General features: G+C 40.6%; 2 protein-coding genes across 3 annotated transcripts; one reads left to right on the top strand and one right to left on the bottom strand.

Moving 5' to 3' along the window:
• Positions 1–1,134: 1,134 nt before the first annotated feature.
• Positions 1,135–9,640, bottom strand: LOC118407443 (methyltransferase-like protein 27). Of its 2 annotated transcripts, none has more exons than XM_035807921.1 (6): positions 9,456–9,640; positions 6,933–7,073; positions 5,382–5,516; positions 3,826–3,961; positions 3,069–3,161; positions 1,135–2,631 (listed from the first exon to the last, which is right to left on the bottom strand). In XM_035807921.1, exons 2-6 carry the CDS (start codon positions 7,038–7,040, stop codon positions 2,450–2,452), a joined length of 654 nt encoding a protein of 217 aa, XP_035663814.1. In that variant the 5' UTR covers positions 7,041–7,073; positions 9,456–9,640; the 3' UTR covers positions 1,135–2,449. The 2 variants fall into 2 exon arrangements, with proteins under 2 accessions (XP_035663814.1, XP_035663813.1); XM_035807920.1 differs by having other exon boundaries at positions 6,933–7,062; positions 9,456–9,553.
• A 1,419-nt stretch (positions 9,641–11,059) lies between these two features.
• Positions 11,060–12,576, top strand: LOC118407436 (polyubiquitin 11-like). Its single transcript, XM_035807911.1, has 2 exons — positions 11,060–11,688; positions 12,245–12,576. The coding sequence occupies exons 1-2, from the start codon at positions 11,305–11,307 to the stop codon at positions 12,422–12,424; spliced, it is 564 nt and encodes a 187-aa protein (XP_035663804.1). The 5' UTR covers positions 11,060–11,304; the 3' UTR covers positions 12,425–12,576.
• The last annotated feature ends 23 nt before the right edge of the window (positions 12,577–12,599 follow it).

The raw sequence follows: 12,599 nt of genomic DNA, 5'->3' as shown, positions 1-12,599 counted from the left end.
AATCGTTCAGAACTCGCTGAGGACGTGTTTTGCTGCCTGCTGTTTCTGTTACCACTGAAACAAGAGTGACGCAAGAACCGGCTTGGCTGCGTGCACCAAGATAAAGGGATTAGCGGCTCAACCAATCGTAGGCTGACAATTACTGGCTCGCGACCAATGAGAGAGTGGCTGCGAATAAGCGAATCAAGGATAATTTGAATGATCTTCAAGAAGATGTAAGGATCCGGACTTTCGTCTCAGCGTTAATTTACTCTTTATTAATCTTTTTAGCCACAGCATTTTGGAGTAAAAGACGTTGTAAAAGGTGCAAGAATTTGAAGAAATTAACCGAGACTGAGTCGAATCCTTATGTCTGATATGTAACGCTAGCTAAACCTTTAACCGCAGGGTAACCTATATCCGATACATTTAAAAACGGGGTATTTAGGGATAACAAGTCGCCGGACTTTCAAACTGCAATATTCTAAAAAAAATACTTTAAATGCATTTAATTTCGCGGGATCTAATTTCGCGGTAGCGGGAAAATGGACTTTTCGCGGTGGTTTTAATTTCGCGGTAGCACCATGCACTGTAGTCTCTTACTGTTATGGAAAAATGTTCGCGGTGGTTTTAAATTCGCGGTGAAGCGGCCGCCGCGAAATCCGCGAACATTAATCCACCGCGAACATTTCTGCATTTACAAACCAATTTGAACCACCGTTCGTGGACTTGATATCCCTAGATACTTGTACTCTGTTTTTGACACAACGGATAAAGGTAACCCTACAGATAAAGGTGAACTAACATTCTATATTCGATAACCTGTTATGCTCAACGTGTGCTACTCACCTACTACATTCGATAACATGTGTTATTGACCTGCCTCTGTATTCCTGATACCATGGGTGCCTAAGCATTTGCACGAACCCTATGAAATTCGTACTGAATATTTTGTGATACGCACGAAATACTATGCGAAAACGCACAAACCTTATGAGATTTGCACGAACCTTATGCAAAAAGGGCAGCCAGGGAGAAGGCATGATTTTGAGACCATTCGTACGTGCAAATGCGTAGGCACTCCTAAATAAGTAACCATCTGGCGCACAGTATACTTCAATGATACACGACACATAAGTCACCTTCTCTCATATGCCCGTTATTTCATTTTATTAGGGAAAACCAAGAAGCACCATTTGATTATAGTTTATATATTTCCTAAGAACTCTAATCAAAAATCATTTATCAATAAAAACACATTATACGCGCAATTACATTGAATTGCACGCAAACCCATATCATTGGTCTTAATTTTGATAGAACGTATATTCGAACATAGCTATTCACATAAATCTTTTGTACCACACTATTGTTATACACGTCATACTCTGTACAATATTTGTACATCTATTCCTTTCAATACACACGTGAATACATTTCACCACAAGAAAATATCGAAAAAGTACTATTGTTCGTTCGTACTATTGTTCATAGACCACCAAACCACGCATACGGCTTTGCAATCAACAGTCAACTATCAGATGTACTCCATGAGAATGTGACATCTACTAAAAGATTATCTTCCAGCTGTTCCCTTCCTCCATCTAGTAAGTTGTGGTCTGTAAGATTTTCATATATTATTCTAGCTGCCACTGTTTTAAGATGTATAACAGTTTTTTAACCCAATATTTAATGTTTCTTGCTGCCATTGCTGTACTGTATATGTATATGTTGATCGTATATGGTCACAATATCGGCTAGCTATAGCTAGGTAGCTGCCTAGTGTCCACATTGTATTGTACCTGTGCAATTTGAATAAAGTTAAAGTTGATTGTTCATAGATCTATGTAGATCTGTGTATGAACGCCTCTTTGCTACCTGGATTCAAAGTAATATGGATGGTATACATAAATGGTTCCTTCATAATGGATATATTCTGAGCTGGATATCTATCACCCAAACACCTCTGCCTTTTCCTTGTTTGTAATACATGTGTTGTGATTTTTCAACTGTCAAAAATTCGTATGATGAGTGAATTCTAGTACAAAACTATCATTCTAAACGATTTATGATATGTATTGTTTGAACAGACTAGGTGGCCGTTCGTTATGGTTTGATAGTCTATCACAAACTGTGCCATTGGCCGCCAAATAAATTTATCTTATTATCTTAAAACAACATTTGGTCATTACAATAACGGTATCTTTTCGGTTATAGTATGTTCGCCGTTTCAAGTGCGCATGCGAAGCAACAGGAGTTATGGGTAATTTGTCAAGGGTGAAGACCCCTGAGACGTAGCTAATGGTCGAGGCGAGAACTGTTTACAAGTTAGGGGCCTTAACCTTTGACATGTTACCCACAATTCCTGTCGCTGCACATGCGTACTCAAAACGGTGAAGGTGCTTATAGCAATATCAAGCACAATCTCAAGTTACGATCTGTTTCAAAAATTCAGAAACATTTAACGTTACTACTTGCGCCTGTAGACATAGATAACGCCATCTTTGTCGCCGAAGTAGTGTGGCGTGATGTAACGGATGACGTATTCCCACAATCCCTCCTCGCGCAGGCGCACTATCAGCGGGTCCAACTTCCGGTACTCGGCGGTGATGTGGAGGAACTCCTCCCGAACGGTGAGGACCACCGTTCCCCCTTATAAGGTGGGAAAAATGATCAATATTAGGTGAATCAGTAGCCTGACTGAAATCGCGCTCCTAGCGGCCGACCTTGCAGTTGCCACCATCTCGGGATGGGTAATTAACCCCAGTTAATAAAATCAAGACCTCCCCCCCCCCAAAAAAAAAATGAAGAAAAAAATGCCGAATATTAAAGGTGAAGCTAGCAAATCAAATATCATTCAATCACAACCGACGCTTCGGTGACCTTCTGTCACCTTTCAGAGCAATCCTTAAAAGCTCTAGTTCGCACTGCAGCTAGGCGTCGCTGCTTACAATGCCGCCACAAACGCATTGCCTTATATACACTGTTGATATTGTCGAGCGGCAATAAAGAGGAAAGTGCTAGTTAACAACAATTCTATCTCTATTTGCGATCTGACGATGCTTGAAAAGACGTCGAAGTATTCTCACCTGGTTTGACGACCTTCAGCAGGTGAGGCAGGGCGTCACACTTGATGTGGCCGTCAATAAATCCTTCCACGCAGAGGAGTGCATCGTACGTGTCTGGGCAACGATTTGAAGTAGATTGAAAGAAAATTACTATCAGAATTATTTTTCACGATAACATTCAGTGAAGCAATAAACATCTAATGATGGACGGATAAAGGTCCTTTATTCACATCCAATGTTATTAAACGCACAGCCGACGTTTTTGGCGACCGATCGCGACTGTCACCTTCCTCCGGGCAACTCTGACTAGTTCACATTGTACTGCAACTATAGGTGTCGCTGCTGGAAGATGCGACCCCAAACGGAAATTATGTACAATGTTGATGTTTTCAACATTTAATAATCTACTTATCTATTATTTTTCCAATGTAAAAAAACAGTATCCAAATTGTCCACATACTGATCAACTGTACTCCATGTAAATAAATGAGCGATCCACTGCTATGACGTCCCGTTATGCAAATAGAACACGTGACTTGGCGAGCAGTGGATCATAAGTTGCAGAAAGTCTATCTCGCCCCCGTGTCTTTTGAGGGATTTATGAATTGCTCATTCCTTGACTGGAGTTGATCACTCGTAAATGTGGACTAGTCTATTTTTTTGTGTCGGCAATTATAATTCAACTTAGATCTTGAATGACTTCTAACAACACCAAAAAAATTCAACTTGCTCAAAAAATACATGTCCTCATCACGGACTGGAAAAAGAAGTCACTTACCGTTTTCTATTTGGAGAGGCTTGTCCACCACATCCTCACAGATCAGGGACTGGTACACGTCTTTACTTCCAGCCACGTTCAGCATCTCTTGGCAGGCGTCCAAGGCATCGATGTTGGTGAAACCTCGTTGCTTCAGCTGTAAGATCGATATGGACGAAGAAAACGTTTACGTCCTTTTGATTTTTTTTTTGTGATGAAGATTGCTTGTTTGTACACAATGTGCATCGTTGCAATGGTGTTTTTTTCGCATGTGACGTCTGACGTAATTGTTGAACCATGAAGTAGGGCGCCAAAGTTAATTGCCGCCCCAGGAACAGGGAATACAGTGGAAGCCAGTTAATTGCACATCGGATTAACGCACACTTCTATTAACTGCACGTAATCCCAGAATCCCACACCGGTGCGATCCAGTTAGATAACTTCGCATTATTGCACCAGCCGGATAATTGCACCAAATTCACTGGCAAATAGGCCGTGCAATTAAGCGGCTTCTACTGTACTTGTACAGGGAGGGGGTGCAAGCCCCTCCCCTTTAGATTAACATGCTTCGAACGACCGGACCCTCATTTTTGCGTCCCGTCCAGAAGACGGGTTCAGCACCAACCGAGATGTCCTGCCCGATATTGAACCGGGGTCTCCCAGTTGCCAACTAACTGAAGCCAGGAGCTCAACTGTGAGGCTGCTACTAGTGGGACCGCGTAGCGCAGTGGGACCGTGTTCGTCCCGTGACCGAGAGGTTGCGGGTTCGAATCCGCCTGCCGTGTTACCGATCTTGTGCCCTTGGGAAAGGCACTTTACACGGCTTTCCTCACTATACTCAGGTGAAAATGAGTACCTAGCTTCGGCTCACGGTGATTTACATCATTCACCCGGACGGGAGACCTGGCGCATATGAAAGGATTTGTCACCCCGCAAGGGGCGGTATAACCCCGTCGTGTGTAAACATGTGCGAACATGTGCGATCACGTCGACCGATGGTGTATGTTCGTCTGTATCTCTGTGGATCTGCCGCTACCACCCCAAAGCTGCCTAGGCAGATCCGTGTAATGAGTTGTATCATTGGCAATAAATGAATTAAAAAAATAAATAGTTGAGCGACAGGGACTTTCCCTCATTATGTGTTTATCTAAGCGAAGATCTAGATCCTAGTTGTTATCCTCCTTGATCTAAGTACAACCACATCATACACATCATACAGATCTCGGAGATCTAGAAATCATTGTGGGGATTTTGTAATATACAGGCTTTTTATTGACGTCATAATGATTAAAAGTTGAATCCTTCAGTAATTCGATCAAGCATCGTTTTGTGTTTTACAGACGCACGCCGTAATCCAACATGGTGCACATGACAGAAATAACTTTATTGTGCAACAACGTACTGTGCAAGGTACAAAACATGGCATCTATTGATACATAACTACAGTTCTATAAGGCTATTCTACTTAATACAGGGGTACGTCCAGACATTCTTTGGTATATTTTCTGATGACAGCAACTGAAAAGCTTGTATAGGAGGAAGTAAATTAAGTAACAGGCAAACAAGGAACACAATACCTCAACACCACAGTACCCAGTCCCGGCAGCCACGTCCAGAATACGGATGTTCTTCGGCTTCTGTAACCGCTGCAGCTCGTCTGCTAGAGCTGAGGCTCCCGCACGGGCAGAGTCATGCTTTATTAGGTCCAGGTCCTGAAAATGAAAATGTTTTAGTTTTCTATTGAAAGTTGTATTTGTCTCTTTTATGTGCTCTTAGAACAGTAGCAGTATTTGGTAGCATCATGTACATACAGATTAAGTGATAAAGGTAAAATTAAACAGTTTGTTATTATGTTACCTTCACAGAAGGGAACATATTGTTTTCGCATTGTTTCTTCTTCTTCTCCGCACAGATAAGGTCAAGGACCTGGACCAGACGGCTGTCACCATGGTAACCGATAAAGTAGCAGGCAACATGTGGTGTTCGGTTACATAATGTAGCAAATGTCAGATCTAGAGGGGCTCGGGTCACTACCTTTAGAAATGTGTTCAAATAAGAATGAACAAAACAGTTGCCAGTGTTAGACTACAACATGTGAAGGTAACATTCTGTATTTGCTTGCAAATATTACCTTTCTAGTGTTACTAATGTTTTAGACAGAGGCAAAGAATTGCTTCTATGATAATGATTTATGACTTGCGGGAAGGACTGGTTTGCTCCGATGAATGTACTGCCTGGAGCTAAATATCCGACTCTCTAAGCAGAGATTTAGGCCACTGCCTTGGTTCTTGCCTTGTATTATAAAAAACAACCACATGTACATAGATGAAAACATGTACAATGAAAAACTTTGGAGGGTACCAAACATCTTTTAGCCAACACTATAACTTCTTCACGTAGGTTTGTGTTCTACTGACTCTTGTTTACCTTTTACTGTTACAAATTCGTTTACATGTAGAATAGAATTTTTCATTGACATTTCAAACAAGAAACCGCTGGTCTTTATCACAAGTTTAATGAGATGTAAACAGGACACACGAAAAGCACCAGACGAAAACTCAAGTATTCCTTCCGACTATAACATTAGCGATACACTAGAGTATATTTGCCTTTCGTTAGAAGCTCATGTTTTGGGTAGCGTTTTTAAATGTGCATGTGTAGAAGACGAGCATAACTCAAGAATACCTAAATGGACTTTTATTGATATTTGATATGTGTGTAGGTCTTGATAAAAGCAGAAAACGATTCGATTTTAAGCCCCTACCGGCTTGTTACGGTACCGCCGCAGAATGTTCTGTTTTGATTTTGAGTTCTAGTCATATGCATGCTATAGTCTGGATTTTTGAGTGGTAGATAGCTATTGGATTCATGTGTGTGTGTTGTGCGATTGGGCCCAAAGGTGGTTTTTTTGGAACTGCAGGGGTCAGCTAAGTGTCAGACTTTGAATGAATGAATGAATTGCGTATATACGTACGCTAACTGCAGTTAGTAATAGTTACAGCTTTACAATATAATACAACAGGCAATAAAAAATTGAAAGATAATCACAACTGTATAGTTTAGCCTATTGGACTTAAGTATGATATTCTATAAAATGCAGTGTATTGAGATGAAATATTTCAAGTCACCTTGTCATAAGTGGAGGCCCATTTTTTGTACACGTCGAGCACATCGGCATGTTTCACTCCCGACTTCTGAAACTTGCGGAACTTTTCCAAGACCAGCGTCTGCGCCATCTTGGATGTCCTACGGTGAACCCTATAAGGACACTGGAAAAAAACGAGGATCTGTGATTAACACTAGTTCAATTTTATTCACTGGGTATTCTATATTCGTTAGTTTGTATTGGGGATATCGTGTTAACGTGCGGTATTTTTAATTGTAATATTGTCAGTATATTGCAGCTTAAAACCATACATCCGTTCACTTGACATTCTCTAAATATAATTACTTTTTAAGAAACGAATATAGGTTGCCCTGCGGATAAAGTTGAAGTAGTGTTACTGGAAATAAAAGTCACGTGGGCTCCATTCACCAAAATTACAACAAAATTTGATTTTCTCTTGTTTCAACTTTGTATGCAATAACCGGTTCAAACAAGCACAACTTATCCACCAGTGTTTGATAGTAAAATTGGGACACTTTTGATTCACTCCATCCAGGTGTAAATATCAGGTCACGGATTGAATTCCTGAAATTCCTGGCTAAACGTTATGTCCTTATTATGAAAGATACTTAACACAACATTTCTCAATTTACCCAGATAGGTGTAAAATGGGTACCTTACTTTGCCTGGGGAGGTAAAATGCAGCGGAAGGAGATGGAGGGAGTTCTACCTTCCAATATCGGTACGGTGTCCTAGCCAGACACTGTGGACTGAAAACCTAATAAATGGCTTTTACAGTCTGTCTATTCTCTGTACTTGCCACTGTTCAATAAAAGCCATGGCATATTGTCCTTGCCTGTCTCAGAGCGAATAAAGAAATCACTTTTTTTTTAGATTTGCAAAAGCAGACGGTAAGAAATATATGGATCAATGTTTCATACATGAAATAGGTTCATTCAAAAATGTAACGTTAAAACTAAAATGCAGAAATGCAGTCATTTGACGATTTGATCCAGGTTTTATTGGCTGACTGCCTTTTTTTGATTGACAGCCAGATCGGTCTATACTGCCAAATCTTCTATTAATAGACACAAACTGGATGAACTACCGAGGCCAGGTTTGACTCAGAGAACAAAATGGCGCCAAATTTTCCTCCCTCAGACTCTAAGCCATGCTTTGAGAACTGACATTGGTAGCGTGACTGTGGGAGGAGTTCTAAATTATATATTTGTTGCATGTCATTGTCAGAAGGGATGGACTTCGAAAATCCAACCATTCACTGTAAGAATGTCACGGAAGAATCTTACCCGACTGTGGCCGTCAGTATTACGGATGTCACAAAAGGGGGATAATATCAAGAATGTTTCGTGGTTTGGCGGGTCAATAATCTTTTTCAAAGCTTTGTGGACACTGAAATGTGTATTGTATTTACGTAAATACACCTGGGGTTATTTGAGGTGTCTCAACGACTCAATCTATAGCAAAACTCTATAAAGGGTTCAAAGAGAGGGCGCTACGTCAAAACACCCCTAGATCGTGGAGTGGTATCACCCTGTCAGCCATTGTCAAATACTGTCGTCTGCAAGTATTCTGATTGAAGTGATGACCTTTTAAAAGGGGTCATTAACCGTCATACTTTCATAATAGGTGCCCCTCCTTTATTTTTCAAAATTTTAACGAAGATTTTGATATGTTCATGAGAAAAACGAGCCTGATTTTCGTCAAGGGTTTTGCGTGCCGTAGAATTAACCAACTAAGAAAAATACAGCCTACGTCAAAACATTGATTTTTTAAAGGAAACCAGTAGTAAATATTTTCTGAATGATTTTTGACTAATCGAATCGATGATTACATATCTGATATAAACGATTATAAGTTGTTACACAAATTTGGGTCCATATGACATGCACGTTTGATAAGTTTGTTACTTTATTTAGTTCATTTCGTGGTATTGGAAGTTCTAAAACACAACGATTACCTTGATTTGAATTTGGCAGTTACACCATATAACGACCACACTATACTGTTACCATTTTGCAACTATCCGGCAAAAATAGGGTGTTTTGAGGTGGATAAACAAGTATATTTCCTGTAGAATGCTTGTAAGTTGCCCAACAGTGCATAATAAAGTGTTTAAAATACTCCCAATCTTGCCACAATTATTGCTTAGGCGAGCCTCTCAACAATGGCGTGATCATTACATGATTACTATCCACACTGAAAACCAACCATTATCACCGTCTACAAATCCAAAAGCTATGAGTCAGGGGGCATATCTTTCAAACTTTTTGTTTACGATCTGATTTTCTCTCTCATAATTCGACATTCAAAGTCGTACCATAGTTCGAAAACATGACCTTGGTAAGATGATACGTTTTGTACCTGGCGCATGCATGCCATACCGCCCCTCCCCCCTATCAACTGAAAAATACCCTCTACCGTAAAAAATAAAGTATAAGCCTTTTATTTTACATTTATACGAAATTATGCTAAAGATTTATAATCTTAACACGTGTTATGAATATCAAATTGTTGGTATACATACCGGGTTTGATTTTAGACGTATCAGGAGGCGCAGTTGTTTTTAGTAAGTCCTCGGTGTGCCAGGTCACCCAGGCACGTAGGTGTGGTGGGACGTTTTAATGTATGCGTGTGTGCGTGTGGAGAGGTGTAAAAACACCGGGGGAAGTCGACGGGTCGGTTCTACAAGTTCTCGCCATGTCGCTGGCATGCCGCGGGGCATACTTATTTGTCTGTGACGCTATCAGCTAATGCAAATCAGTGTTGCAGAACAGCGACAAAAAAAAAACGTGGTGCAGTTCACAGTTTTACCGCTAGATTTCGCAGAAATACGAACCCTTTCCCCTATAAAAGATTTGACAGTTGTTCTACTAATTTCTTACATACATTAAGAACAACATGTTTGACGTTTGTCTCAGCGATAGTCATCTTATATTAGAATATGAAGAAAAAAATACGTTGGATTACGCTAGTATTTTGCTGTGAGGCCATGTTGATTTGATATGACTGCATCCTCGCGCATGAATCTTCTTTGACTTTCTAAAAAAAAAAACAAGTTTTGGCATACCGTAAATTATGCAACTGCGGCAGCTGTAATATGAGCCAATAAATATGTCATAAATTGCAAAAAGATGGGAAAAACGGATATCTATGCCTCAGAAAATCAAAGAAAAGGATGCGAACGAACAAAAAATGGATTATCTATTATTCGGAATACCCACACTTTATGAGTTTAGTCATTTATGCAACTTTCCTAATCATTTAGATTTCATAATTAAGGCAACTGTTTTTGCCAAATTGGATTTTTTTCTTCGCTTCGCACACTCGCATAAGTTTTGCGGTTCCTAGATTTCTGTAAATGCAGAAATGTTCGCGGTGGATTAATGTTCGCGGTTTTCGCGTTGGCCATTTCACCGCGAATTTAAAACCACCGAGAACATTTTCCCAGGGCATTAAGTTACTACAGTGCATGGTGCTACCGCGAAATTAAAACCGCGAAAAGTCCTTTTTCCCGCCACCGCGAAATTAAATCCCCCCGAACTTAAATGCATTTACAGTATGTCATCCATATAATAAAAATAACATGGCCTGATTGTGAAATAAGCAATTTTCAAAGGCGGCCCAAAAAGTAAATTAAACGGCTGCATGGACATCTGTTTTAGCGGTGAAAAATTCCCTTTTACCCAGCCCAATTGATCTCAAACGTTAGATTGGCGAAAGTTTGTTTGTAACTGAAGACAATGTTTTTTGATAGCCGCCGGGCGCTAAAGTGGAGGTACAGAGTCCTGGGTTCTGAGTTGTGCAGTCGACCGCTGTAAACGGTATAAACGTGCCCCATGTCTTTGCTAGCCTGTTGAGAGGTACATGTATTCTGTACGGCAGAAATTTAAATCGTCCATATATGTTTCCTATCCATCGTTATCATAACTGGCGAGAACTGTCCGAACTGTCTGTAGCCGCCACGCATCAACTCATGATGCAAGCGAACGATTGATTGGTTGTTTGAAGGATGAATATGATCCTTAGTTGGCATTGAATAATGATGTCCTCGACAGACAGAGAGATTCCCCAACATCTGCTTGGAGATTACAAGTTTCCACATCAGCCTCTGCACATCAGCCAAGTAGTCTCAAATTCGTGACGTCACGAATCAAGATGGCGGTAGGACGGTCTTTGTGGTGATGTTTTGTCTTCTAGAGTTTTGATATATTCGACACGGAAGGAAACATAAATGGACGATTTCTACCGTACAGAATACTTCTCAACAGGCTAGCAAAGACTTGTGGCACCAGACTCAAGTGTGTAACAGACTGAAGTCATTGTACACAGCAACAGAAGTTTCAGTCGCCTCGTAAACTATTTCCATTTCCATCATGGCGAAACGAAAGCGAGCGGGGGATGCAGACGAAGATGTCGTCACCATGTCGACATTGAGAGAACTTCTCGACAATCAGAAGAAGGAGTTGACCGGTCTCATGGAAGTCCAGGAGAGGAACTTCAGATCCTTCATGGAAACGGTCATGGTCACAACCAACAGGCGACTTGATGACCTCATCCGCGAGGTCCAGGACGTCAAGGGGAGCCTGCAGTACTCGCAGGGGGAGATAGGGGGCGCTGGGACACGGTGTCGAGAAGAACAGGAGCAGAGGATCGCTAAGATTGAGTCACAATTTGCAAAACTCAGAGCCGAATCCAACATCTTGCACCTCTACGTTAAAGGAATCACTGGAAAAACAACTGTTTTGAGAATCCACAAGGTATTTATTAGCTTAAATCGTATATTAAGCACCTGGAAAGAAATTCTTTTTTGACAGGCTAGCCTGTCAATAACCTGTGTCTTTTTTTGTAAATAATCCTACAATTACATTTTGATACTGTAAAACTGAAATGCACCTGGCACTAACGATTGGAACATCATATTGTGATTATACAAGATATACATATACATATTGTGCGTGTGTTAATAGATAAGTAGCATAACTATAATGAATAAAATGGGTGAATTGTCATTATAGTTTGTATGTTGTTACTAGTACTAGTAGTAGGTCATATCAGATACCAAATATTATCACAATCCATCCAGGGGTTCTTAAGTTATGCAAGGGAGATTTTATCAAAATAGAAGCACCTTGGTCATGCAAAAACACAAACACACGCGCACACGTGTGTATTTGTACCCTTGTATATGTATATGCGAACATGACAATATAACATAATGACAAATATAACAAATTACTTGACATGTCGCGAGAGACAAATTTCATATTAAACAGATACATCACAATCACAATACTCCCATATTTCTTCTTGCAGGATGCCACAGTGGACAAGCTGTTCCGGAAGATCAGCAAGGGGAATAGGATACCTCCTGAAGATTTGCGTATCCTGTACACAACCAAGCAATTGGAGTATGGTGGTGACAAATATCTGTCTGACTATGATGTGAAAGATGGGTCTACGCTTTTTGTTTGTCTTCGTCTGAGGGGAGGGTAAGAATGTATCTGCTCTAGCAACAAACAAGTACAACTCTGAGTCTACATCAGGGTTGGACAGTATGGGACCATGTTGCTAGCAGTCCATCTGTCCATCCATCCATCCATCCATCCATCCTGCTAGGCAGGGACATCCAACAGCCAAACTGCCTGTCTGGATGTGCCCTGCTTTCTCA

Source organism: Branchiostoma floridae, unplaced genomic scaffold, assembly GCF_000003815.2.
Source record: "Branchiostoma floridae strain S238N-H82 unplaced genomic scaffold, Bfl_VNyyK Sc7u5tJ_1342, whole genome shotgun sequence".
In the NCBI taxonomy this organism is placed as follows: Eukaryota; Metazoa; Chordata; class Leptocardii; order Amphioxiformes; family Branchiostomatidae; genus Branchiostoma; species Branchiostoma floridae.
This window is presented reverse-complemented; position numbering and strand designations above follow the sequence as displayed.

Coding starts and splice junctions, on each gene's coding strand:
- LOC118407436 (XM_035807911.1), top strand. CDS start 11,305: ATGGCGAAACGAAAGCGAGCGGGGGATGCAGACGAAGATGTCGTCACC. Junction 11,689..12,244: donor CTGTTTTGAGAATCCACAAG/GTATTTATTAGC, acceptor TTCTTCTTGCAG/GATGCCACAGTGGACAAGCT.
- LOC118407443 (XM_035807921.1), bottom strand. CDS start 7,040: ATGGCGCAGACGCTGGTCTTGGAAAAGTTCCGCAAGTTTCAGAAGTCG. Junction 5,517..6,932: donor GGGCCTCCACTTATGACAAG/GTGACTTGAAAT, acceptor TTTCATTTTCAG/GACCTGGACCTAATAAAGCA. Junction 3,962..5,381: donor CTGGGTACTGTGGTGTTGAG/GTATTGTGTTCC, acceptor TCGATCTTACAG/CTGAAGCAACGAGGTTTCAC.